A 27,983-nucleotide genomic window follows, 5' to 3' on the forward strand; every position below is an offset into this window, starting at 1 on the left:
GCTTCAATGTGTTTTAGTTTGTGTTATGGATGTTAATTTAACAGGGGTAAAAAATAAATTTAAGATAAACCATTTGTAGGACAACAAACCACCTGTACAGCCAGTCAAGCAGAACTGAGAATATATATAAAAACATGAAGAAAAAAATCAGTAGTTTTAAATGTTTAGGCAAACTGCATATGATTTGTATAAAAAGGGTTTTGTATACAATAGTGGTATTATTGCTGTTTTTATAGAAAACTGGCCCTGACGGTCAAAAATTGTCACAATATGGGGAAGAAAATCTACAAAATAGTGGGTGTACAAGTTAATTTATTAAAAGGAATTTCATCTATGTAACAGACAGAACCCCATTCATTACATTTACCAGCTGCTGATGTAGTGTAGTTATCCTGGTTTTAAAAGTTTAAAACTTTAATATGTGAATAATGTTTAACAAATAAACACATTTCTTGTCAACTTTTTTTCCCCTGTGATACAAAAAAAATTAACAGCGGATCAGTGAGCATTAAAAACATATTTTGCAACAGTTTGGATCGGACTGGGAACAGTATTCGGCCCACAAAACACCTGTACCTCAACAGGATTTACAGTACAGGAACACAATAACTAGAAATACATTTACCTGTATCTCAACAACACAGGATTTACAGTGCAGGTACGCTCAAAACCAACAGCACATTAACTAAAACACCGCTCTCAACCACAAACAAGTTTAAAGCCTCTGAACACCCACACAGGTGATTTTCAGTTGTTCTGGATGAATAGACCTCTGCTCATGTTGAAGGTGGGCCAGAGCTTTGATGGGAATTTATTAGGTCCCACATCTTCATTTACCAATAAGAATGACAAAGGTGTGATTTGTCCTGCCCAAACAGGTGAAACAAAGCTAACAAAAAACTCAGGAAGATGTCAAATCAATCTGTCTCTACACAGCCACACAGTCCTGGGAGGAGGTCCAGTCAGCCAGGTTAACTGAAAACACCTGTGTGGGTGTTGAGGGCCTTTAAGCCACCTGAGAGGTAACGTTACAGCTGCTATGCTATGCAATGCTGCTGCTTACTGGCTAACTTTAACACTGTCATTACATGAACTAACCTAGGACTAGCAGTATGATATCACCTGTTGGGAGGTCGTCATGTCGCCCGTCCTCAGCAGCAGAGGCCTCCTCTGTTCTCCACAGGAATCAGCCTGCTGCTGCTCACCTGTCCAGACTGTTAGCACCGGCACCTGTAACGATATTTTTGAATATGGGTTAACTTAAAACATTTAGCAGAATCAGCTTCGAGACTTTTCTTTTTCTTTTTCTCTCTGACCTTTTCTGCTCCACCTTTTCGCTTTTTCGGTCCTTTATTATCCATTGAATTTGTATTTTCACTCAACTTCGCTCTTTCCGCTTGAGCGCTCACAATACATGATGGACGGATCCACTTGAGTGGGGGATAAGGGGTGAAGATGGGCGGTACCACTGCACCTGTACAGTATGCCAATAATCAGATGGGCTGTTCCAACATCAAATTGTTGTTGTCGGTGTTTTGCCAAGTTCTGCATCCCTGCCGAGAATTGCATCCACAAAGGGAAAAAATGATTTTTAAGACAACGCACTGTTTAAAAACTAAGCTAGCCTATATAAACTTGTTTGTCAAATTCATCATGATAAATGATCTGAAGTCTATACTTTTAGAACGTTTAGAGTCATCAATGTTTTATGAGACTCAGTAGTAGCATTTCCTTGCTGCCTGTGAGGTGGATGCAATTTTGGGCAGCGATGATCTGTAAAACGTCATGCATTATTCTGCATGAAGTATTGTTGCTGCCCAAGTGGATGCCATTCTTGACAGGGAAGCAAAACGGCTCATGTGACAGTCCGAGCCTGGATCCAAGTTAGTTCAAGTAGCATGTATACTGTAAAAAGTTCACTGTACATGTTGGGAAATGCCATTGGTTTAGTAATAATATGATATTTGAGAAATGTTTTATTGTAGATTTGTCCAAGCCAAGACTTTCAAACAATCGACTCAAATGATCACCAGAGCCCATAAGCCCATAAACCAAGACAGGTGGTTCAGAGAACTTGGCCTACTTCCCTTCATTACTTATTTGTCCACCAGAGAGCGCTCTCGCTCTCACAATATTCAGCCCACTTCCTCTCCTCCACCATGAGAGCTGTATCATTGGTCAGAATCTATGGTCAGAATAGTTTTTTTTCCCCCATTCTGTAAATTGATCCTTCTTGGTTTGTTAAATTGTTCAATTGAATGTATGTACAGCATGACAGACTCAGACAAACAAAAGTGAAATTCATGTTTAATTTTATTCAGAAAACAGAAAACAGAAACATGCTCTCAAGTATAAAATCACAGAATTATTATTCAGTCTTTAAATAACCATTTGTAATAGGCTACACCCACACACACACACACACAAACATAAATAAATAAATAAATATATATATATATATATATATATATATATATATATATATATATATATATATATATATATATATATATATATATATATATATATTAGAAGGAAGGCTACATTTACAGCTATACATCTCAATTTTTTTTCTTTACTTGTCCACTGAGAACTGAGGACTGACCATAGTATTTAGACCCATTCCTAAAAGATCATCCGAGTCCAAGTTGAAATATCTCTGATTGTTTGGTGGCTGTTCAGCCACACTGTCCCCTGCCAAAGTATTCCTAAGTGGTAGGAATCGAGTGAAGGGGACTGTGTGTCGATCTGGGGAATGTCTTGATGCCAGAGACACAGGAAATCCATGGTGCGAGGAAAGGAAACGGGTGTATCCATCTGCCAGCAGCAGTTCTCTGAATGTGCAGTCGGCCTCTGAGTATTGCCCCTGAAAGGGACAACAGATGTAAACTGTACCTTGAACAATAAGATAGATGGAGACTTTAGGAAAATAGTGTTGTCTTCGGTTGTCGTACCTGCCCCCTTAAATTGCCTCCACTGTCCACACAGAGAAACAGAGATGATGACTTTCCCTGGATGACAGTATGGCCTGGATTGACAGATTTCAGCTGCAGCACACCTGGAAACACAAGAACATGAAAAGATGAATCTCCATTTTCTGGACCTCAAACTATACAGTGTATTGTTTGGATGTTTTTGAAAGGAACATATCCTAAATTGAGCCCACATATGCTGTCTGTTACTGATTTATCTCCCAAATACTCACTGTTACAAGTCTGAGCATCACTTCCTGACACCTTCCCATCCACAGTCATTTGCAGATACATCGCTCTTCTGTGATTATCTGCAACAAGAAGGCCAGAAATCCGCATAATGAAGAATTTAAGGTTTTTAAGAGCAGCATTATTTCATCATCATCCCCACATTTGCATGAAATCTATTACTAAGTTACTCAAATGAAAAGCATTATAAATACCTGTGTAGAGGTGTACCTCTCTGACTTGGTTATCAAAGGACAACAGTGGGTTGGAGTCAGTGAGATAAAATGAAAAAGAGAAAGGAAGTGGGATGATTAAGAGAAAAGACAGGCAAGAGAAAGAGGTGTGTGGAAACAAAAACATTTGGGAAAAAAAGATTAAGGAAGACAAATAAGGAATAAATAAAAGAAATAAATAGCTTGATAAAAATAAGAAATAGCTTATGAAATAAATAGGAAATATACAGTATGGCTCTGTACAAGCGAGTTCTTTTCGATCAAAGGAGCAAGTTGTGTGGCCTTATATAGGAGTTTGGAGAAGGAGGTCCTACTTCCTGAACATATGAGTCAGACATTTCTACACAATGAAACTGTGATTTAATGCTGAGAGCAAGACCTGTGTTTAAACACTAGTAAGGGCTTCTTCCTGTCATTTACAGTAAGAGTTGGCCATAAAGTTGGGTGGTTGGACTCCCGGAAGCCAGGTGGGATAAAATTCTTCTGCGCAAACATAGAACATAAAACATATAAGAGCTTGTTTTGATTTGATCTTCTCTACTGTTTCCATTTTTGACCCTTGTTTAGCAAGTTATTTGACATTATTCAAGGACCTCTGAATAACAGTGTATAATGTATTGTGTGAAAAATTATTGTATTGCTTAACTACTAAGGACCAACTAGAATGTTGGCTTGTTCTCATCCTATTCCCACAATACTTTTAAAATTAAATACACTTACACTAACGGTCAAAAGTTTTAGAACACCCCAATCTTTCTAGTTTTTTTATTGAAATTTTAGCAGTTCAAGTCCAATGAATAGCTTGAAATGGTACAAAGGTTAAGTGGTGAACTGCCTGAGGTTAAAAAAAAAAGTAAGGTTACCCAAAACTGAAAAACAATGTACTGTGTAATGTATTTCAGAATTTTACAAAAAGGCCTTTTTCAGGGAACAAGAAATGGTAAAGCTGTTCTGCAGCAATGGAGGTTGATCAAGCTTTGAAAGTTGGTGCTACCAATTCCCACAGGAGTTCCAACTTGTCTGGATTACTTACAACCACCTCTGTTTTTATAAAAGTATTGTTGGAACACACTGTGGTACCATACCCTCGTGAGCATTATATGAACAGTATTGTACTGTAGAAAGTAGTGTGTTGCCATAAAAATGGCAGGAAAAAGGCAATTAACAATGGAAGAGAGAACTTGTTGGTCAGGGGTTCATCCTACAGCAAGATAATGACCCAAAACATAAGTCCAAGCTATGCCAGAACGACCTTAGCAAAAAAGAACAAGATGGTAAGCTTAAAAACATGGAGTGGCCAGCACAGTCACCAGACTTAAACCCCATTGAGCTGGTTTGGGATGAACTGGACAGAAAAGTGAAAGCAAAGCAACCTACAAGTGCCACACATTTATGGGAACTTCTGCAACAGAGTTGGGAAGAACTTTCTGAAGAATATTTGATTTCACGAGTGTGTTCAGCTGTTATATCTGCCAAAGGGGGCTACTTTGATGAGTTAAAAATTTAGAATACATTTTGGTTTATAAATTGATTCCATGATTTCTTTTTTAACTTAAATAGTTCATTTGTTCTATTCTTTCATTTCAGAGTACAATAAGACATTGAACTGTATGAATTTCAATAAAAACACGGAAAAATTGAGGTGTTCTAAAACTTTTGACCAGTAGTGTATTTGTCTGATTTGAATGTTTATCGTTTTAAGCCCCCAACTTATCCTTCCAGGCAGCGCTGCCTGGAAGGCACTTGAATTAGGCAATGGTTATGGTTAGGGTTAGGTGCCTTGAAGTCAACGGTCGCAGCGTTGCCTGGAAGGAGACATTGGGGGCTTAAAACACCATTGAGCGATTTGAATACTATGTATTATTCAGAGTTTTTGTCAAACAATATCAATATTAGTCCATAATGCCATCAATTACTTTTTAGATTTATTTCAAATGTTTTAGGACAGTAAAACACCTCACTTTTGTATCTTAATTTTGTCACACTGAGATTGCAGTAATTATGCTTTGTCATGTTTGTACTGAACAGCTTACAGCAACCCAGGGTGTTTTTCCATTCAGTCCTCCACTTAAAAAAAATATACAAATTTCACAACTGCAAGAAGATGTAACACAAACATATTTCTGCGTCATCTGCAAATATTTTTTAATAAACAATTACGAGTGGAAGTGACTGGGTTTCCGCGTTGTTTATCTTATTTTGATATGTGTGTATTTGAGGGTTAGAATGGGGGACAACAGTGGGTGAAACTGATTTACAAGCAGACAAGTGTTTATGTGACTGCAGCTGTGCGGTCACCAGAAAGGCCATACATCAGCTTGTAAACTCCCAAGTAAAGAAACACGATGCATCACCATAAACTTAACTTACTCTCCACAAAGTGCATTACCACTGTATTTCCTTTCACTGTGATAGTTCAGGAGTCAGTTCATCCAAATTGATTCTGAAAGCTACATTAATATATCATAAAGTGTTATTACACTATCAAAGTTTACTTTAATTTAAAATGTCTTCCAAACTGTTAACACAGTCCCACATGTATTACAAGTATTGTGGTGCAATTGTTATGTATGGATAATCTGTGACAGTTACAGTACTGTAATTAAATACAAACTGAAGCCTCCGACATGTTTCTGGATGTTGAAAGTGAAATATAAATGGTCATAAACACTGAAAAACATTGATCATGTTTATGATGCGCTCATTATAATTATTACTGAGTTTCACCTAAGCCTCATGCTCGCCCTTCAGTGTAATTTAACTGACAATGAATAAAAACCATTGTAATAAGCTTGTAAAACAGATAACTTCCATGTGATGAAAACAAAAGTGATAGTTTTAAAGATGGAACTCAGCCAGGAGATGGCGCTACCCTGTTCACTCTTCAAGTCTCAAGAAGCAAATGGTCATTAATATTTTTATTAATATTTTATTGTACATCCCATTTTGTGTACATGTGAAAAAAAATGCATGTACGTATTTAAACATTCTCACAAATGTAAGTTTGTGAATATGTTGTGCATGTGTGGAAAAGCTTTGTCCATAGAGATATATTTTGCATGTGTAAAACGTTTTTGTAGCTGTAGAAATATTTTGTGTTTGTTTAATAAAAATGCGTGCGGGAATCTTTTCAGCAGTGGGGATTTGGAGAACAGCAACCAAAAAGGACACGTGGGGAAAGATGAACAAAATAAAACTTTAAGAAGGGCTGTAGAAGTAAAAGTTTTTTTAAAAGAAAAATACAACCTTAGAAATTGTTACAACTTTGAAAAAAGTGATGTACATCTGCAGGCTGTGAAATCACGTGTAAAAGATGTCTTGTCTTAAATTGTAGCCTAATATAGGTATAGTATTCATAGTATGCTGAACTTTACCCCCTTGCTCCACCTCACCTTTCCCTGCCTTGTCTCTTGGTATTTTGCAGGTCTTAGTTGTGCTTCTGACTGTAGAGTTTAACAGTTGACAGTTCAAGAATAAACTGAGCATCTTCTGCATTTCAATGGTTCATACTCCATCCCGCCCGTTACAGCCACTTACCTGTGATCTTCTGTCAGTGTGGAGGGGAAACTGCAAATAACTCCTTCAGTGGCCTTTAACAGGTATGTTTTTTAATTACAGCTTTTACAATCATTATCATATTATATTCAATTATCATCACTACTCTCCAATATAATGAATGTAAATCATAACACAATTTGTTTTTTCAAAATGTACACATACAAGTAGCATATCTTAAATGTCCATAATTTAAAACATATTTCCTTTTTCAACCTAAAATCAAATTACAGTCAGTCTTAAAACTAAGTATGAAATGAACATACAGTTTAATACACACACATACAGTACATACTGTACATACATACATACAGTAGCAGTTATCATAAAAAAAATGATACAAATAAAATACACACATTTTACAAAGTCCTGACCCAAGCTTTCACATCTTTAGATGATTGATATCATGACGTTCACTCTAAAATGGTTGATTTTGGCATGCATATTAACACAAATGCTTAACTCTTTTTTCTCCACTTTGAACAGGATTTTGTCATAAAGCACTTTGCTAATTGTCTCATTGTCTGTCCTATTCACATTTGTGCATCTCATGTCTGTTATGGCTTAAGAACATACATTTTGTTTCCCCTGTGTACACTCATATTCTTCCTTTGAACCTCCCTGTCCACAAACTCTACTGTATTGTGATGTTACTAGCCAGAATATGTTCTATATCATAGTAAGATCACCTGAAAGGATGAGTGTTCTCTTGATCTGAACAGGAATGCAGGTTCCAATTTTAAAAACTATAAATTCATTGTGTCAATACTGCCATCTCACACTCAAAAACAGAAGATGTATTCACGATAGGCAATGGACACTTTCTACAGGCCACTTTCTACAGAATCAAACAGCATCATGCCACAACTATGGATCAAGATGGGGGGAGAGAGAGAGAGAGAGAGAGAGAGAGAGAGAGAGAGAGAGAGAGAGAGAGAGAGAGAGAGAGAGAGAGAGAGAGAGAGAGATGGATAAACAGACATTCACTCATTTTCTCATCTTTTCAGAAATCATTCACTCCGTGTCTTTGATTCTTCAAGACATCTTGCTCAAATGATGTTGGTCATCTTCTAGTGTCCATTTTTCCATAGGTTTTTTTCTTCAAAAATGTGTTTTTTCCCCTTGGGCTAGGATAGAGGTGGGGTTCTACAAAATGGAAAAAACACACAACCGTGAAAGCTCCTGCTGAGATGAGACGTTTGATTTGGCGTTCACACAAGCTATTTTTAGCTACAGATACAATCGTCAGTGAGGTTGCTTTTTCTCACCTGGTGTGCTTATCTTTTAGCAGGAATATGTTCTCACGGAGCCTGACTCTCCTCTCGGACCTACTGGCAGAGAAGAAGGGAATTAGTAAATGAAACTATGAGACAAACAGTCCTAAATCAGTGCAGTGGTTCATACTGGAACACACAAAATAAAACTGTGTTTAGTAGGTTTTCTGTTCGGATTCTAAAGGAGCAAACAGAGGATTCAAAAAGCCATTAACGTGAAAACTGAATCAAAATCAATTAACTGTGGTTTTGATTCTAAATATTTGCCATTAATCCAAGAGGCTTCTTTAGTTCTTACTATTGTGGGGGATAGTGTTGATATTTGCTTCTGAAAGGCCAAATATAAATAATGCTCCTCTACATTTGGACCTGAAAAATTTGAAATCCTGGGGGGAGAGAGAACTGGCTTCTACTTTAAAGAAATAGTTTGACATCATGGGCAATACACGTATTTTCTTTCTGATTGTCCCTACGGTAAATATGAAGCCACTGCCAGGAGACAGTTAGCTTAGCTTAGCTTAGCACAAAGACCAAAAACAGAGGTAAACAACTACTGTAGCCTTGCTCCAAAGGCAACAAAATCTGCCTACCAACACCTCACAAAAGGTTAATTAGTGAGCTAATACAGCTTACTGTTTCCCCGTTTCCAATTTTTGTGCTAAGATATCCAGCTATAGGTGGCGACTTCATATTTACCCTGTTAGGCAAGAAAAAAAATAAGCATACTGTATAAGCCAAAAGAATTTATTAGAAAAATCATGTTTTCCATCGTTTGTGTCAACCCACTATGTCATTGACAGTTTCCTTTTATTTACACGGCTGTTTATATCTTACTGACATGTTACTGAAAGCACCTAAACTCCATCAGTCTGTTGTTCAGTGGGCATGGGAAAATATGTAAAAATGTTCCTGTATTTCCTTATATCTAATGTGTAATGAGTGTTTCAACATCAAAACATAACAAAGCTGAAAGACAAAAAATAGCTCCAAATCCACACTATCCCTTTCACAATACTCATGTTTGTATGCTGTTTCTGTTTAGGGTTTAATTTTTGCACAACACTGTTTGTGGATCCGATATGGTTGGAACGTCTGATGCTGGAGCATCATACAATTTACCGACAAGAACGTCTTCAAAAATGTCTCTGCTGTCAACTTTTACCAGACTATGATAACACAACCAGAACATGTTTATGTTGATAATTTACATATCACAATTTTTTAATATCTAAATGCTGGATTCAGGTACTGAGTGAAACCACTATGGCAGCCTGGAAGAAAGGAAGTGAAAAACACATTCTTTGAAAAATGGTTATTGGTAGGTAAATGACCTAACCCTATAAGGTTGGTTGATAAGTGTGAGTGTGAGTCATCAGTGATTTGCACACTGGAGCGACTCCCATTCTCTTTTTTGTTCTTTTGGTCTCATTTTATTACTACGTCACAATATCAGCTCTTAAACTCATCAAACGCTTTTGACCTTGGCTTTGGCGACCCCTGACCAATCAAATGGCTGCCAAATCTCCATATTTTAATGACCACCTCACTCACTATTTTCACCTGTGTGAAGTGTAAATAAACAAATCGGCCTATAGTAACACAAATGTACATGCAGTGTCATCTTCTGCTGTGTTTCTGTATATCATATTTTACTTTAGGTAAATTTGACTTAGTTTGTGAGTATAAACAGTATCATTGGCTTAACATTTCTGCATTAATGCACATTTCTTAAATGTTTAAACAGGAAGAAACCCCTGTGTAATGCCTGATCCAGGCAGTGCTGCTTTCATGGTCATTCAGCCGCTGTGAGCTGCGTCTCCTCACCTTCGCTCTGAACTTTTCTCAGGGTGACGGAGGGGGTCGAGATGGCGGAGGCACGGAAGTTGGCAGGTAATGTTTCCGAGGAGTCAGAGGTCACGCCGCGGAGGTCCTTCTCTCGGAACATCTTCCTCCATGATGGTGACCGTGTAAATGTTTTTGTGCCGTCCTGTAGAGACAATGAAATAACACCAGTGATTAAAAATAACAGTGTGGATATCTATTTCAGGGTCTTATTCATTATGCATTAGTGCGGTTTAACAAAGTAGTATTTGACAAAGCAGGTTTTGTTGTGACAATATACAACTTGCACAGTTTTTAGTCCTACAAGCTGTAACTAAGCAATTAGGGCTGGTGTAAACACAGCTGAAGCACTCTGGCATGCCAACAATTTACCAGCAGTGTTACATGCACTGATGCCATAAAGGCTCTCTTTAAAAGGAAGAGAAATAGTTCAGTCTGCTATTTTACCACTCTAGGAAATTATCCTGTAATGACACATGTTAAACAAAAGGCAAACATTGAAAGGTTTGGATGGTTACAAACCGGTTACAATCAAGACACATGCCTGTCTCCTGGCAGGAGTGATTATTTTGATTGAGTGACAGTCGGCTTTGTCCTACCTCATCTGGCCTCCTCTCTGTTCCCATGGAGATGAGACCATTGTACTCCTTCTCTAGGAGCTGCCTTGCCTGCGAAAGACAGACAAACATAGTTTTAAGATCATAATTACGATAATTTAAGAGTTAAAGATTAGGATTATTTTGGCATTAGGCAAACAGAAGGTGTGGCAATGAGAATTTCTGACAACAGTTGTGAGATAAGCGCTCTGTGTCTACAAGTTGACGATAAAAGTGGTGCGCTGTGGAGTACCTGTGTGTTTTGATTGGGTATCTGGAGGAGGAGGGCCAAGTCAGTGTAGTCAAAGGTGTCATCTAGTGCCAGGAGGGCCCCGTGCACCCCGCTTTCTAAAAGGTTGTCGGCAAACTCTTTCAGACCGATAGCCTGCACCCAACACATCACTCGCTCATTGGACCACACCATTACATCTGTGGAGAAGGACACAAAAAAGCAGTTATCACCAGTTCACTATAGACCAATAAGTTCTGTAAGTGCTCTAATATCATGTTCGAAGAGAAGACCGGCCTCACCTAGGTTATGGTGTTGACTCTCATCCCTTCTCCTCTCCAGCTCCTTCCTATCATAGTTCAAGCGCTTCAAGCACATGATACCATAGTGAAGACTCACCCTGTAAGTGAGAAAGACACATTGCTCTAATTGTTACAGAAGCTGGCAGGTATATACGCCCAAAAAGAAGGTGCATAGAAGAAGTAGAGAGGTAATTTGTATGAAAGGCTGACTTTCACACCTGTGGAAACTGTCCACCATCTTCAGCTGGCCCCTCAGTTCTTTCTTGGTGAGGTGATCAAGCATTCGGGCATCCACCAGTGACTCCATGAAGTAGGAGCGGTACTGGGGCAGACCCAGGCTGGGCAGCCATTCGTTTCCCACCCACTCGTGGTTCATGTCTCCATAGGCCAGGATCTGGAGGATGGAGGTGAGGTGGGGGTGAGTAGAGTCAAGAAAACACCAAGTCTTCAGCTGTCTCTCCTTTACTGTATACACTGCAGGCAGTAAGCAATCATGCAATAGATTCCTCAGTTGTGCCAAATTAAGCGTCACAGGTAACAGGAAACATGGGAATTCAGGGATGTCCATGATTTCCATATTGAGTTCAGTTAGAGTTAGACTGGAATTTTGAGTCATGGTTGATTTGTATCTCTTTCTAAAATGCACCCTTTCCAAAGGCTTTATGAGCTGTCACTGATGACTTTATTAATTTATCATTAATAAATAATTTACTAATGCTATACAGATTAGTTGTAAATCTTTACTAAGAACAACTTTTGCCAGGTTGTGGAAAATCCTCCTTCAGCCTGACAGTGTTTTTCTCATTTTAGCTAGGTTTTTAAGTTTAAGTACACTACCGGTCAAAAGTTTGGGGTCACTTAGAAATTTCCATTCCACTCCATTCCAGACACAATACCTGCTGAGATCAGTTGTATTGTTTTTTTTAACCAGGGCAGCAGTTTTCAGATTACATTATTTGCTTACATAATTGCAAAAGGGTTCTCGACTGTTGTAGAAAGAAGTGGCTGAAGAAACACTTGAAATTCATGCTTTTTGGTCTAAACGTCATACCCAAATTAAAAGTGGTACAGCTCCCATATACTTTGACACTCAGGGGTGTGCCTGATATCATTGGAAAGGTGATTGATGTGGGTTTGTTTGTGTATTTGAGAAGTGTTGTATTTTGTAGTTTTTTGGCTTTTTATTTGCACTTTTCAAATAGAAATAAAAAACGCACAGACATATTTGTAGAAAAGAATTCATATAAAATCCATTTTTGAGTCTTTTAGCTTCTGAATTTTTTTCTGTAGTAAGCTGAGACGTGGCTAATGCTGTGTTGTCTGTCACCTGTCAGATGTGTTTACAGCAGTGTATTTTAATAATTTTACAGATTTATAACTTGGACAGAAATAAAAAATCTCCATTCTAGCCTCTGTAACTCTGTGTCAGTAAGGCCTAGAATCACCCTGACACAACTTGAGTGTTTCCTTTCCAATGATATCAGGCACACCCCTAAGTGTCAAAGTATATGGGAGCTGTACCACTTTTAATTTGGGTATGACGTTTAGACCAAAAAGCATGGAATTTCAAGCATTTCTTCAACCACTTCTGTCTACAACAATCGAGAACCATTTTGCAATTATGTAAGCCATAATGTAATCTGAAAAATGCTGCACTGATTAAAAAAAACAATGCAACTGATCTCTGCTGGTATTCTGTCTGGAATGGAAATTTCTAAGTGACCCCAAACTTTTGACCGGTAGTGTAGGTTTGAAGACACAGCTTTAAATTGACTGTTTAACCACTTACCAACTGGAAAAGGGATTTAGGGTATCTGGACCAGAAATACATATTATTAAGAACTTCACTTTAAATTTACATTGACCACTTACGTGGAGTCAATTTTAGGGACTTCCTGGTGCATTAAAGTGGTTAAGCTAAAAAGAGGACAATTTTCTACTGACTGGTGACCCTAAAAAGCAACTTTTGGGTTAGCATTTCCAATTTAATACTAAGGTTTTGCGGGAACACAATGTCACTGCTGAAGAAGTCTTATAAGTCTTATAATTAAAATGTTGGTAATTTTCACTCAGTTGTCCCGTCTGGTTTTCATTATATCTCAAACCATCTGATGGACAGTTTTACCTTCAACTGACAGAAAACAGGTTCAGCTGAAGTGTGCAACCCTTGGCTCTTCATAATTAATAGTTCACACACGAGTTGCCAGTTTGCATCAGTGTAAGGAAAATAAATAAATAGTGTTCAGTACTCAATAAGTTATGTTTGTGGTTAAAAACTATTACATCTTTATATTTGTATGTTAAGCCTTAAATTAATATAGTACATTGTGATGATCACTTGTATACTGCCAGAAACTCACCTGGTCCCAGCTGAACTCCTTCTGCTCCTTGTGTTTCAGGCAGAGAAGAAACGGAAGAGAAAAGGGACAGAGAGTTGCAAAGAGAGGGAAAGATCACCAGGGAGTGAGGGAGTGTGTTTGTGTGTGTTTGTGTGTGTGTTATGGTGAATCAAAGTCAGGACAGAATGGAGAAGAAGAGAGGGAAGGCAAAGGGAGGAAAAGTTTTGTTAGTGAGTGAGAATTAGTTGGAAAAACACTACATCAAAACAGATTTCGAGGGAATAGTAAGGGGAAGGTGTAGCCAAACATGCCTAATCAGAGACAAAGAAAAAGAAAAAAACTTATCAATGTGAGACCTTTGGTCATATAAACAATTCATTATATTACATGCTTAAATACAGAAAATACTGTAAAAGTGTTTGTATCAGAATTGTCTGAGTCCAAGATCTATAAACATAAAATAAATCAATATGCTAAAATATTGAATTCTCTTTAAATTTGATATGAAATGTTAATATTCTTACTGGCTTGGTGGCAGCAGTGAGAGACTCCATCTCAGCGTGTGTCATCCAAATATTACTGGTTGACTGTAATGAGAGTAAACAAATGCAACATCAGTCTTCTTCCTCGACATGGGTGTGTTGATTGGTTAATGTCCTAGCTGTGTGAACACGTGACTTATGTTTAGAGTCATTTCATGCTTTCTTTCTACTGAGCCTTACAGAGCGGGTGCTTGCAGGTGCAGACGGACTAGTGAGGGAGACCATTTCCTGGATGGCTAGGCGGAGTTTGAGTCGGTGTAGAGGGTTGCTGATGCCGATCTCCCTCTGGATCTCTGTGTCCGACAGATTAGCCATAATGGCGCCGCTCTTTACGTTGGCACGGCACGCTGCTACATACCATGCTGGCATCCCTACCCACAGCTGGATGAACAGAGAGAAGATTGTAAAAGCCAACACTTGGAATGATGATACTGGAGACAAAAATGTTTAAGTGTCACTTTTGTATTTGTTGCATACAGACTGTGTAGCCCTAACATGACCCTATTATTATTATTATTAAAAGTAACCACAACCCCTCAGATTTATTCTAGTGAAGACACTGAAAATATTTATCTATCGATATATATATATATATATATATATACACACTACCGGTCAAAAGTTTGGGGTCACTTTTCCATTCCACTCCATTACAGACAGAATACCAACTGAGATCAGTTGCATTGTGTATTTTTAATCAGGGCAGCAGTTTTCAGACTACATTATGGCCTTACATAATTGCAAAAGGGTTGTCGACTGTTGTAGAAAGAAGTGGCTGATCTTTAATGCAATATCTACATCACCCATTATTAGCAACCATTCATCCAATGTTCCAAAGGCAAAACATTGGAGAACCCTTTTGCAATTATAATTGTAAGCACGTAATCTGAAAACTGCTGCCCTGGTTAAAATACAATGCAACTGATCTCAGCTGGTATTCTGTCTATAATGGAGTGGAATGGAAATTTCTAAGTGACCCCAAACTTCTGACCGGTAGTGTGTTTGCATATATGTATATATATATATAAACTCATTAGTGAGTGGGTGTCATGAGGTACCTCAAGCCACGTAACAACAGTTGGGCCATCCCATGAGGCGAAAGGCAGACCCTGACGACAGGCTTCCTCTAACAGGTCGTGCCTGGCAAGGAGAATGGAAAATAGACGTTTAGCAAAGATACATTTCAATCACTTTACCACTGTCTACTTTATAAATAGAAAATCACACTGAACTTGAGATGATGTTAAATACCATGATATTTGCACTTTGCAGCACCACAAGGGTATATCTTTTTAAATGATTTGCAACAGGGAAAACATGCCCAGGTCTGGTTAATGATTAGTGTTATGCTCTACCAACCAGCACCTGACTACAGGAGGGTTAAAAAAATGTGTGAATAACGTGAGAAGTGCGTGGAAAGATGAAGGATCTCACTTCTTTTTTGCTGCGGCGGTCTTTTTCAACTGTTCCAGTCCCAAGTTTAGCCAGGCCTAACGGGTCAGCTGAACCCAGGTCATCAGAGGGTGTGGAGGCTGGAAGGGTCAAAGGTTAATAATAAAAATTACTTCATGTATTAATGTCAATAATGATGATTCTCTTACTGTAAACAGATATATTTGTCAGTTGGATAACAAAATGGCATTAGTTTCCAATCTGTTCACAGACCCAGTGAGGCAGATTCCCGCCCAGGTGCACCAATCCTCCCCTTTTCCTTTTTGCCAAAGAGACGACCGATAGATGACTTAATGCTTTTCTTTTTGCTGGCTTTGTGGAGGGAATCCTGGCTAGCAGTGGTGGAACCGTCAGCAGAGAGACTAAGGACAGAGAAAGGAAAAACAGGACGTGACCTCAACACAGACAATGAGCGTATCTGAGGGCTAGCTTGTTAGCCAAATAAAGTATTTATGAGTAAACCTTAATGACAGTACCTGCGAAATTCACGGAGGTCATCGAGGCCTGCCCCGGGGTGAGTGTGTGTCATTCGGTCCAATCGTAGGGCTCGAGGGACAGGAGGAGGGGTGGAGTCAATCAGGGCAAGTGCTCTGCATTCTTCACCGTCTTTGCTATTCTGCAGGGTGGAAAAAGTTGGGTGAATTTACAGTGTCTTCTTAAATTCTCCTCATTTAAAGCACATTTGTAGCTTAGGCTATATCACAACTTCAACACAGTACCTGTCTATCAGTCTCCCTGGCAGGGGAATGTGGCAGGCGGGGGGTGGAATGTCCAGAACTGGGTGGTGAGGGAGACGCCAACGTGGTGGAGGTGATTGAGGGAGTCATGTAACCCCTGCCAACGCTGTCCCGTCCTCCCAGCGAGGAGGGTGGAAGAGGTGGGGCATCAAGGGCCACGCTGCTGACTCTGCTCTCAATCTCTTCTGCCCTCAGCTCTGTGCTCTCCTTTTCCTCCTGAATCAGCCTGAGAGGAGATGAGAGGAGTCATGTTTTTAGAAAGCACACATATTTTTGAATGTAAGCTAAAATATTGGTTGCCCAAATGGCATTAGGATCTCACATTAGTCTCATAAAATGCAAACTGAATAGACATAAAACTCACTTTATCTCTTTATTGATGGCCTCCAGTTGCTCCTGTAGCATGATGGCTAAAGTCTGTACATCTGTCTGTCCGCTGGGAGAGAGCAGCTCCGATCCAAACAGAGTCTCCCTGTCGTCCTCGTCGTCAGAGCAGCCTCCCTCCCCACCCTCAAACCCGTGACCGAGCATAGTGCCGCTGTCCCACTCTCCATACTGGAAAAAGGGAAAAACGCAGAAAAATGATCATCCTAATAACAAATTATATCATCATTATCATCATCATTATTGTCTTAGAGTGAGATCAATACCTTGTTACTATCGTCTCTAGGTGGCCCCCACCGGCCTCGGTGTGTGCGCCTGACCACCACCCCACTAGAGGAGTTGCTGTAGCCGGACGGGAGTGAGCCCCCACCCTGGGGGTACCGCAGCTCCGAGGAGCTCCCTGGAAGAGATCGTCGAAAAAGGGTGGAGGGAAGTGAACTCACGCTGCCCGCCCTATGTTGAGAAAGAAATGCATTAAAAGAGTTATATCCATATGAATAAAGAATATATATGTAATTTGCATACTTGTTGGCCAAAACAACACCCTCTAGGTACAGTAGGAATAATTTTAGTGGAAGTACATTACAACTAAACAAGCGAGTAAACACATATGTGTGCTCAGAAAGGGCTGTGTACATATTGTATCCCTTGGGAGACTTTGTTTTTATTTGGGCATTTACAAAATGTAGGACATATTTTATAAATAAATTCCCTTAAAGGTTCATTCTGGCTAACCTGGAATAAGAGGAGCCAGGCCTGCCTCTCAGCTGATCCAGCTCCAGCTGGATTCGCTCCAGCTCAGCAAGGAGCTGCTCCTAAAGCACAGAGGAAACAACCCAATGAAGAAATATTTGTTAAACATCACATCTCTTGTTTGTTGGGATGAGTGGAATTCTTGGAAAGATTTTGATATTTAAGAATTAAAGGTCAACATCCTTAACAAAAGTGTAGACGAGAATATTCTGTAAAAACAGTGCTGTTGAAAGTTGGATCATGCACCAGATGATAAATTCCCTTGACCTCTCACACACAGAACACGAGAATAGACTGATAACACTACTGAAAAAGTGAATACCTTATTAGCTATAAGATCATCCTGGATTTTCTTCATATTGGACAGTTCCTCTGAAAGAGCATTCTAGCAGAGCAGAAGAAGGAATAAACACTTTTTCTTATTTTCCTTTATATCACAAAATATTCTGCACCACTAATTAGTCTTCTCGTTACCTTCTCCTCTAGTGCCGCCATCCTCTCTTTGAGGTGGAGCTGCAGTCTCTCATTGGACTCAGACAGAAGCTTGTCCACTGTATCTGAGAGGCGTTTGTTGTGTTCGTCATTCATCTTCTCCCTCTGCCTCGCCTAAAATGAAACAGCCAAAAGAGAGGTGCTCAAGATAGAAAAAAAGTGGAAAACAAACTTCAAATTTGCTTAAAATAGGAAATGTAGCCAAGCAGAAAAATAAGATTTTACCCTCTGCAGCTCTTGGTTCTTCTCCTCGAGTTGAGCTTCCATTTGCCGTAGTCGCTCCTCAAAGTTTCCATGCCGCTCCTCCGCCTAAATTAGAGGAAACTTAATTTTCAGATACTCCTACAAGCCTGAATCTGAGGCATTAATTTACTTAAAACAGATCCAAATAAAAGCTTGAGGATTTGTGTTTAAACGTGGCACATGATTATCTGATTCTTTGATCAATTGATACAATCTATGAAAGCATACATACAATGTTAACGCGACTATAAAATAACCCAACCTTTAAATGTAACTACCAGGACTGAATCGGAGTGGCAGATTGTCTGGTCAGTCGGGTACAGTAAGTGATTGCATCTGACTCAAAGTACCTTGTTGAGAGCAGCAACCCTTTGGGCAAGCTGGGCCTCGATCTCAGGCAGTGTCTCTGCCCTCTGTAGAGTCTGCTGCAGCTTCTGCTTGGCTTCATCTAGACGTTCCTGTAGCTGTCTGTTCTTCTCTTCACTCTGGAAACACAGACCAAAACGTGCAGTACGTGTGATTGAATATCAGTTCAAAAATGAGTCTTGCACCTAATATAATTGTTAGAGATAATGGCACTCGCATACAAGATACATGTTTACATTTTTACTGACTGTAGTTGGATACTGTATTATTTGAGCCATTTCTTACCTGTCTGTGCAGTGATTCCTTGCTGGCCAGCTCATTTTCCAGCTTGTCTTTGATATCATGGAGAGAAGTCGCCTCCCTCTGGGCGCTGAGGTACCTGCATTTAACACCAATACACCAATGATTAGAGCTGAAGTTCTCGGCCAACATAACATGATATTTGTGATTATATGCAAGGGTTTAATTTCCACCGGCGATTGATCCATTCATTAAAGTACCACCACACCATGTCCTCTTACTGTCAAACTGCCAAAATCCAGATGGAGAGTCACTGAGTTGATCAAAAGTGTTAAAATGCTCATCTGAGTTGCCTTAATTTATTACTGTATGCTCACAGCATTTAGGTTTTGAAAACATTAGCAAGTGAATTGCAGACTTTTTTTGCCCCTTTGCAACATAGAAGCTGCCCGACCCTTCTTGGTGGAGGTTGTTGGGGGTGTATGCAGCTTGTGAGGAAGCCTCCAGACTCTAGTCACGGCAGACTCCTCTGCATTTTCGGATAAATAATATAGCTGTTTTAATTTACAGTTAATTCTCCTAAAAAGACGCTCGAACAGATCACCATATAAGGATAATGCAGTAAAAAACGGTACTGTTGTAGTAGAGATATATATAATCCCATTATCCACATTATTATTTATTGACCTAACATTATTTATTGACTTTATATGTTCATTGCCAACATTGGAAGTAGTTAGAATTTAGAATTGTTGTATATTTTCAAAGGAAAAGTACCTTTGGGCCATTATATTTGCATCAGTTAATATAATAATAAAAACAAACTGTGTGCCACTGTGTGCCACTTTCCCTCCCCGAATGTAATGCAAATGTTCTTATGTAAAACATCCTTAGGCTGTATAAAGAGGTGTCAGGACACCTTTGCAACACATTTTCAACCAACAGGTGAAACATATGGTCCTTCTGCTATGTTCTTTACAGCTGATGTATTAAACTCTGATTCCAAGAAAGAAAAGGTGTGAATCCTCACTAAAACTCAGAATAGATTCCTCAAACACAGCAAAGGTTACCTGCGTTCTAGTGTTGTAATCCTTTCCTCCATGTCCTCCCTTTGGCAAAGGGCCTAGAGGAAGCAAAAATGTATCATGAAAAAAGATGATGTGCAGTTAAGGATTTCATGATATACATGAGATAACACTTCCTATTACAGATTTATGTCATAACTAATAGCAAGAGAAACAGGAGGAGAACATTTGAATGTTTGAGTGGCCTGCATAAGTAGTGAATTTTAATACTGTAGGAGTCTAAAATTCTTTCTGCATTTATGTTAGACTTCCGTATCTGCAGGAACACCAATAAGCAAAAATCCACCCATTACTGTTTAACTTCTCTTACATAATATCCATCTCAATACCCTTTCAAAATAATGCATATTAGTACTTCTCCAACATATGCCCATTGTGTTCAAATATACATGGAGTGCCGGGAATTGTAGGGAGCTCAGGGTCTTGGCCGAGAAGAGACAGATTGGCCCTACATACCTCTTTCACTTCCCTTTGGAGCTTCTGATTGGCCTCCTCCGACTTCGTCACCTCCCTCCTGGCGGCCGCAAGCTGTTCCTCTATTTCCCCAACCTGACGTGACACCACAAAGGGACACAAGATGACACAGATTGAACCTACGTGAGTCAGTGTTAACTGCCACAGCACCAAGTGTAAGTAGACACTACAAGTGATTCATTACACATGTCTGTATGCTGAGAGTCTGACGCATTAAACACAACACGCAGTAAACTACAGACAGAATGTGCTTCTCTTCAGTTTTCTCTTAAATCCTTTCATCCTGTGACTAGACAGCCCAACATTTGGTAAGTTAGGTATCTTCACCTAAATACTTAAAACCCATTACACATGTCTGACAGTGATTGGACATTGGTACATAAAGTATGTCTATGATCAAAATTCAAATGTTGTTTTATTGTACACTATACAGTATAATTATGGCTTTTCGAAACAGCTGCAATAGTCTAACTGGCCACAAGAGGGAAGAGGGAGACCAGTAGATCCCCTCCTTAGTATATACCTATATCTTTGGCTCTTCTTACTGGAGTACACTAATGGAATTTATTATAAAAGTCAGTGTTCATTACATCAACTTAATTAATAAAACAAATGCAGTTACAATACAAATGTGCACATTCACTTGTATTTCTATACTTGTGAAGACCCTTATTGATTTGATCTAGTCTTCAGTGCTCATCAGAACACTTCCTGTCAGAGTAAATGCACTGTTGTGCACTGAATAGATGCGCTGTCAGTGTTTTATTACACTCCATCACACAGATGGATTTAATAACTATATATTAACTAGAACATTTCAGCTTAGATTTCAAATTCAACCCTGATACTGCATGCAAACACTGAAATATCCATTTAAAGAATTGAAGATGTCCCCACTTTGCACAAATGTCATATTTGTCCTCACCATGACAGATAAACAGAAACACACACTTACTTGCCGGCACATGAGGGCCAGCCTCTCCCTCAGCTGGGAAAGTTCAGCTCTCTGCCGCTCTATCTCTCCTTCTCGCTGTCTCTCCAGCTCGCTATCTTCCAGGCCAGTGGAGGGACCATTGGGTAGTCGCTGGAATGATGACAATATAGAAAAACAAAATGAGAGTGATGAAGAAAAATAACCAGTTAATCAGATGAGTTTGTAGCTGAAATAAATGACATGTAGATGAGGTAAGACCTAGAGTTAAAATCACACTGACAAACCATGGTACCCAAATATCTACTTTTCTACAGACTTTGTGGACGCTAACACATACACAAAAACAACTGGAACCAACATGCATAAAACCCTCCCTTACATCTTTCCCGCCGTCCACCCCTTGTTGACGTCTTTTAATTTGGTCTCTTAAAGAGATTACCTGGAAAGAGGGAGACAAAATGGACAAACAGACAATATAAATAAACATATTTTGTACACACCGAGCTAAATCATCCTTAAGACACGAAAAAATCATTTGCATTGGAATTTACCTCTTGAGAAGATGCTGCGAGTTGGTCCTCTAACACAGACACCCTCTCGAGGGCCACACGGAGCCTCTCTCGAACCTGTGGGGTGTGCAATGACCATCATGGCGTTTACAAATTAGGATTCAAGCTGCATTTGTATTGCTTAAAAGGATTTGGTCTTTTACTTTCCTAAAGTAACTACATTTTCTTGACCTTTCTGATAAGCTTGATAAAAAGAGCAAGTTACAAGGCGATACAGCCAATCAAACAGTTCATAAGAGGCCAAAACAATGACATCACTACAGAAATTTTTGACAAAAGGTGTGACAGGTATTTCTGTGCAATGCAATGCCATTCAAGACCCCCACACCAGTGGCAACTTCTTCAGTAAGAGTGAAAAAATAATTTATCAAGGAACTTATTCCTACTTGCTGTGAAGTGTGGGAGGAACATTGTAGAGCAGCACATGATCATATGAATGCTCAGAGCAAGAATAGCAAATGAGATGCAAGGATGTATCCTTTATGATAAAGCAACAACTGCATCTTGTGAGCTAAATTATCCTATTCTGATTTATACTATTATTTATTTATATTATATAGTATTACTTCACCATAACTAATGCTGAACAAGTAACTATAAGTATCAAATAAATGTAGTTGATTAAAAAGTACAATATTTGAAATATATTAAATGTAATGGTGTAGAAATAGGCTATAAAGTAGCATTAAAGGTCCCATGACATGGTGCTCTTTGGATGCTTTTATATAGACCTTAGTGGTCCCCTAATACTCTATCTGAAGTCTCTTTCCCGAAATTCAGCCTTGGTGCAGAATTACAGCCACTAGAGCCAGTCCCACAATGAGCGTTCCTTAGTATGTGCCATTTCTGTGTCTTTAGCTATTGAGGAGGAGAGAGAGGGGGCGGCAAGGTGGAGGGGGGGGTGTGGCCTTGACCAACTGTCACTTTGCTCGTTTGAAAGCCATGATGTCTCTCTCTCATGGGTGCGCCATATTCTCTGAACGGGCAAAGCAGAGAAAGGGGAGGTAAGATTTCCAGATCGGCCCATCTGAGCTTTCATTTTCTCAAAGGCAGAGCAGGATACCCAGGGCCAGTGTTGCCAAGTCCGCTTATTATAAGCGTCTTTGGGCTTGTTTTTCTGTAAAGTCGCTTACAAATATTGGTAGTCGCGGGTCGCGTTTTTTTTGGGCTTGTTTCTAAAGTGTAGTTGCTTATTTGGGCTTGTTCCCAGCTCCATAATAAGTTGTCAAGCAGTCTTGCCTGTTCCCTCTGTCCCTCCCCTTTCCCCATACACACAGGAGACAGCAGAGTTTTTTCCCTGCTTCTAATGGGCTCTGACCCAGATGGCAACGAGTACTAGCCAATCAGAGGCAGAGCAGGGCAATCTGTTTTTTCTGTTTAGGAAAACGTCAGTGAGTGACGTTTAAATGAAAATACGCGCGAGTCGCGACTGATGGTGACTGGACTGTAGGACAGTTTCTGGAGGAACAAATGCCCGGGGCAAAGTGGGCGAAATACGGGAAGAAATATAACAAAGACTGGGAGTAAGAGAAAGTTTTCTGGGTTATAGTTATTATAGATCTTCTGCAGTCCCTGCAATAATAAAGACATTGTGAATTCAGGATGATATTTATTTGTGTGTGCAAATTTTAATTATCAGAGGTTTACTGTGTATAAAATGTACTTGGTACATCAGTCTATATTTGATATAACATCAATTTTCTAATGTTAAATAATGTTAAAAGGTGGTTTAACTCCCTATTGTAGTCATTGTCCTGAAGCTCGGGGGAGAAAAATAAATAAACTACCGTGTGTACAGTTTTGCAAAACTGCGCACACAATCTGCCCACATGGATGTAAATTGACAATCAGACCCACAGTTTAAAATCCGTCCCCACGGATTGTAAAACTGTGCACACAGTTTATTTATTTTTCTCTTCACGGAACCTAGGGGGGGGCTCCGTAGAAAAAGTTTTTTTGGGCTTGTTTTCACAGGCCTGGTTGCTTATTTGTCTCGTGAGATCTGGCAACACTGCACAGGGCTCAGTTTATACCTATGCCATTTCTAGCCACTGGGGGACCATAGGCAGGCTGGGGGAATGCTTATTAATGTTAAAAAAACTCAAAGTAAAATGTTCATGCCATGGGACCTTTAAGTAAGTAAGTAAGTAAGTAGTAAGTAAGTAAGTAAGTAAATAGGTTATTGGGTAGACTAGGCTATGTCAAAATTGACCTTAAGTGGCCTACAGCACTTGAGTAAATGCACAAATACATAGTCCAGCCCTGCTAATACGCTAACAGGCTACAGACTCATTTGGAGCTCTCTTAAATTTAATAATATTTCTAAGTCCAAATAAATTGTATCAATAGCTTTTTCTTAAACCTGCAATATCCATTTTTTTTGGCAACTTTGGGGCAGCGGGAACAAGAAAAGAAAAAACACAATACTGACATGCTGTATCACCTTATAAGCTAATATAGCTAACATAGCAAACAGCCTATTTATACATCCAGCAGATACAGAGCAACATTAGCATGTTTCTGGTCACCTGATGAATGTAAGTCCAATATTCACTCTCCTTTTGGCTCTTTTTTTGGTCTTTACCAAGTCCTTATGGAAATATCTGGCTCTTTAGCTTTTAAATGCTCCACTATGTTCACCAGCTAGCTCCTAATTTGTCTGTCTGCCATTTAGTGATAGGTCAGCTAACTTAGCATAGAATCAGTTTTTAGCGTTTTTTCACTGAGAGCAGCTGCCTGCGCCCGAAAACATTAAATCTGTTGTTAATACAAACATATTGATCATAACTACTTTAAGTTTGTGTGTCAGAAGTAAAAGTAAGGATTTTCAAAATTTCACTTTCAGCAGTTTGATAAATGCAGGTCCTATCTGCAATACAAAAGACAACAGTTTGACCCACCTTCTCATCCAAAGCCTTGTGGTGCTCAAACAGAGACTTGAGGGCCTTAAGGACCTCCACCTCACTGGAGACCCCTGCCGGGGACTGAGCTTGTCTTTTCACCACCGTCATCCTAAGACTGCGCTCATGGCGAGACACCAGGCACTCCAGGTGTTCCAGCAACAACTAAAGCGTGAGTGAGTGGGTTGAAGGGGAAAGAGACAGGGAGGTGGCAGAAGAATTCAAAGAGGTGAACGGAGAGCGGTAAGTAAGGGAGTTTGAAGTACAGGGATGGAGACATGGAAGGTTCAGAGAAGATGCAGAGGAGTGAAGGTTTTTAAGAGTGACAATGAGATGGAATTAGGTGGAGAGAAGAGCACCAGGTAGCAGAAAGGAACATGGAGTGAGTGGGAGAGATAAGGAGCAGATACAGACCCAAAAAGCAGTCACAAAGAGAAAATGTGGAGGAGAAAGAGGAAGAGAAGGAGGAAAATGACCCAGAAGCAAATGAAACAGTGTCACACCCACACACCCACAATAGGTGAGGAAGATAACACAGAGGCTGTTACAGTGCTAATAAGCAAAATGGCCGCTAAACATCTTACACGTGTGTTGTTTCTCTCCGCCTTGAGCTCAGCAATCTCCTCCTCCCTCTCCAGAAGCTGCTCCCGGCAAACGTTCAGCTCTTTAGTCAACACAGCAAACTCCTGTGGAACAACAAGCTGCGTTCAGGGGCAAAGAAAACAAACTGTTTAAATGTATGGTTTTAATAGTTTAATGGAAATGGTCTCTGCTCAGCCGCTTGAGCTGTGATAAGAGTTTAAGGAACTAATAATAATTCAAGCCAGACAAATCTAGCGACTCTGAAAATGAAATAGAGTTGGCTGCTCGCAGCACATATAACTGGACACATAGCACTAAAAATATGCATAACCAAAGCCCTTCAGAAACACAGTGTGGAACACCTGAGACCAGGAATGTAGCAAGACATACATGATGTAAACCTTCATAACAATCATGTAAATCACTGACACAGTTCCTTCCACCACTCTCTCTCTCTCTCTCTCTCTCTCTCTCTCTCACTCATCCTCCTCTGTGAACTTGCATTCATGGATGGATTACATCACACTGTTACACAATGGCTCCGCACTGGGATGCACAAGAAAGACCCCCAAATACACAGCGTCGATAGTCATTTACAACACCGCTGGGAATACATTTGCAACTCCTGCATAATGCTTAAAACGGAGTGCAAACAGGAGAGCGTATCTTACATGATTTTCAGTGATTCCTTTATGTCTCCATAAAACACCTTCAAAGCCTTCAGCTTATAATTGCTGTTCATCAGAGTGAAAATGATGTGCAGCTATTTACATTCAGGATTACCTGCTTTGAGATTCAAAAACAGTTGAAAGTAGACACATGAAATTGATCTGTTTGCATGAAGGATGGAGAAAAAAGACAGAAAGAGGTCTATACAGATGGTGACACAGTGGGTCCATTGGCTCTTGGCTTTATGGGATTGTTTCTTGTTTGGATAGGGGTCAGCTTCTCAGTTGGCTTACCTTGTTTACTTATTGTTTCTTTTTTATTTCATCTCAATCTATCTATCTATATAGGCCTCTATTAATTTCAGTGAATCTGCAGTCCATCTGCTCTATAATGTACTGAGCTGTAACTGAGTTATATAAATTGGAAAGACAAATTTTCAATGCTTTTGACTGGTATGTGTTATCTTCAAATTGATAACGATTTGCAAGTTTTGTACACAATATCATAAACACCTGTACATTCCATTCCCAGCCATTTGACAAATACTAACATTATAGAGTTTATAATGTTTCATTGTTTGTTGAAATAGTATCTGAGAGATATTTAGGGCTGAAACTAATGATTAGAATGTCAAACATTAGTCAAAGTCTAAGTTAACAGCTTCAAATGACTTGTTTTGTTGGACCCTTTTTAATAAGAGTGTATCCACTTCTGTAACAAAAAACAACACGTGGTTATGATTGGTTATATGATATGATATTGAGAGTAGTTCTGCTGACTCAACATGCTCCATGTTCAGTGCATGTTTGAAATGATCTAGTCATTTTCTGTCTCCGTTCACATTTTAATCAAAATTAGATCTTAAAACTCAGTAAAAAATAAATTTCTGACTTGAAATAATGACAATATCTCTTGATATTGTATTAATACAGGATCAGTCGAGTCTGAGACGACATTTATGAAAAAGCGCAAATGTGCACAAGGAATCTGAGTGAACTGTATTCGGTCAATTTGTGCTGACACATTTCAAACATTTTAGAAGCTGACGAAAATATAAAGGGACCTCACATATAGCGCTGACAAGACAGTAAAATGTGACAGCAAACTATACATACTATAAACACAGTTTGCACAAACAGAGTTTGGGATGTGTCAATATGTCAGTGTGAAAAGCAAGTATTCATTTAACTTAAGTTGAAACCATTAACATATTAGCTTCCAGCATCATTAATCATTCACTAGCAACATGGGCAACAAACATAACAAGACCTGATTACACAACAAGAGGAAAATTGCGGATGCAACTTAGACTAAACAGCCAGAAGATGATAGGAACATGAACCCTCTGAATTACTAGAAACAACATTAGTGAGGAAAACTCTGAAGATGCAGAGGGGGAAGTATTTAACATCCACTTTCTCTGCATGAATTGTCACTGCAAAGGATTACTATCTCATGAGCTCGCTTCACCATGAAAAACACACTCATACATAACTAGACACTGATAGCACAGGGGATAAACAATGTTACCTCACACGGTGGAGTATTCAACGTACTTCTATCAACCAAAACACAGACTTTCACTTCCAAACAAGGCTGATTCCTCCATACACATATGCACAGATTGTAAATACACACAGTTGTACCTGTGGCAGAGCGATTGACAGCTGCCTCTGAAGTGACTCCTTTTCGTGGCCGAGCTCGCGGAGGCGGAGCTGAGCCGTTCCCAGGCAATCCTGTGTCTCCCTCAGGTTCTCCAGCAGCCTCTCCCTCTCTGTCAGCATGTTGACCATTAACGACTCCAGGTTCCCCGTGCTGCCTCCTTCGTCTCCTCCGCTTCTGGCCTCCCTCCCACTGAAGCCTGGACCTCCGATAACACCTCCGGTTCCTCCGACTCCTGCCCCGGCAGGTGAGGAAGGACCCCCACCAGTCCCACTTCGCCCATCCTCAGAAATGGTGGGCATCACCTCGCACATCATCATGAGATTTTG

The 27,983-nt window shown here is 39.6% G+C and overlaps 2 protein-coding genes across 2 annotated transcripts; both read right to left on the reverse strand.

The window, feature by feature from the left end:
* Positions 1-2,575: 2,575 nt before the first annotated feature.
* fgf21 (fibroblast growth factor 21) lies at positions 2,576-3,266 on the reverse strand. Its single transcript, XM_028568418.1, has 3 exons — positions 3,206-3,266; positions 2,955-3,058; positions 2,576-2,866 (listed from the first exon to the last, which is right to left on the reverse strand). The coding sequence occupies exons 1-3, from the start codon at positions 3,264-3,266 to the stop codon at positions 2,576-2,578; spliced, it is 456 nt and encodes a 151-aa protein (XP_028424219.1).
* A 4,687-nt stretch (positions 3,267-7,953) lies between these two features.
* LOC114548034 (liprin-alpha-3) lies at positions 7,954-27,971 on the reverse strand. Its single transcript, XM_028567698.1, has 31 exons — positions 27,639-27,971; positions 25,326-25,427; positions 24,742-24,906; positions 21,824-21,898; positions 21,652-21,711; positions 21,294-21,422; positions 20,321-20,413; positions 19,850-19,902; positions 18,825-18,918; positions 18,524-18,658; positions 18,156-18,239; positions 17,913-18,044; positions 17,761-17,823; positions 17,421-17,500; positions 16,952-17,138; positions 16,666-16,856; positions 16,284-16,527; positions 16,041-16,180; positions 15,778-15,926; positions 15,550-15,644; positions 15,171-15,254; positions 14,293-14,493; positions 14,095-14,157; positions 13,592-13,618; positions 11,450-11,625; positions 11,232-11,329; positions 10,954-11,129; positions 10,704-10,772; positions 10,087-10,249; positions 8,257-8,319; positions 7,954-8,134 (listed from the first exon to the last, which is right to left on the reverse strand). The coding sequence occupies exons 1-30, from the start codon at positions 27,969-27,971 to the stop codon at positions 8,273-8,275; spliced, it is 3,708 nt and encodes a 1,235-aa protein (XP_028423499.1). The 3' UTR covers positions 7,954-8,134; positions 8,257-8,272.
* Between the last annotated feature and the right edge of the window lie 12 nt (positions 27,972-27,983).

The sequence above is a fragment of the Perca flavescens genome, chromosome 21 (genome assembly GCF_004354835.1).
Source record: "Perca flavescens isolate YP-PL-M2 chromosome 21, PFLA_1.0, whole genome shotgun sequence".
NCBI lineage: Eukaryota > Metazoa > Chordata > Actinopteri > Perciformes > Percidae > Perca > Perca flavescens.

Bases quoted from the DNA above. Each gene is read 5' to 3' on its own strand.
- fgf21 (XM_028568418.1), bottom strand. From the start codon at position 3,266: ATGTATCTGCAAATGACTGTGGATGGGAAGGTGTCAGGAAGTGATGCT. The intron at 3,059-3,205 runs GTGAGTATTTGG...TTGTGTTTCCAG, and splicing joins TGATGCTCAGACTTGTAACA to GTGTGCTGCAGCTGAAATCT. The intron at 2,867-2,954 runs GTACGACAACCG...TGTCCCTTTCAG, and splicing joins GAGGCAATTTAAGGGGGCAG to GGGCAATACTCAGAGGCCGA.
- LOC114548034 (XM_028567698.1), bottom strand. From the start codon at position 27,971: ATGATGTGCGAGGTGATGCCCACCATTTCTGAGGATGGGCGAAGTGGG. The intron at 19,903-20,320 runs GTATGTAGGGCC...TGCTTCCTCTAG, and splicing joins TCCAAAGGGAAGTGAAAGAG to GCCCTTTGCCAAAGGGAGGA. The intron at 16,528-16,665 runs GTGAGTTTTATG...ATCTCCTCTCAG, and splicing joins GCCATCAATAAAGAGATAAA to GCTGATTCAGGAGGAAAAGG.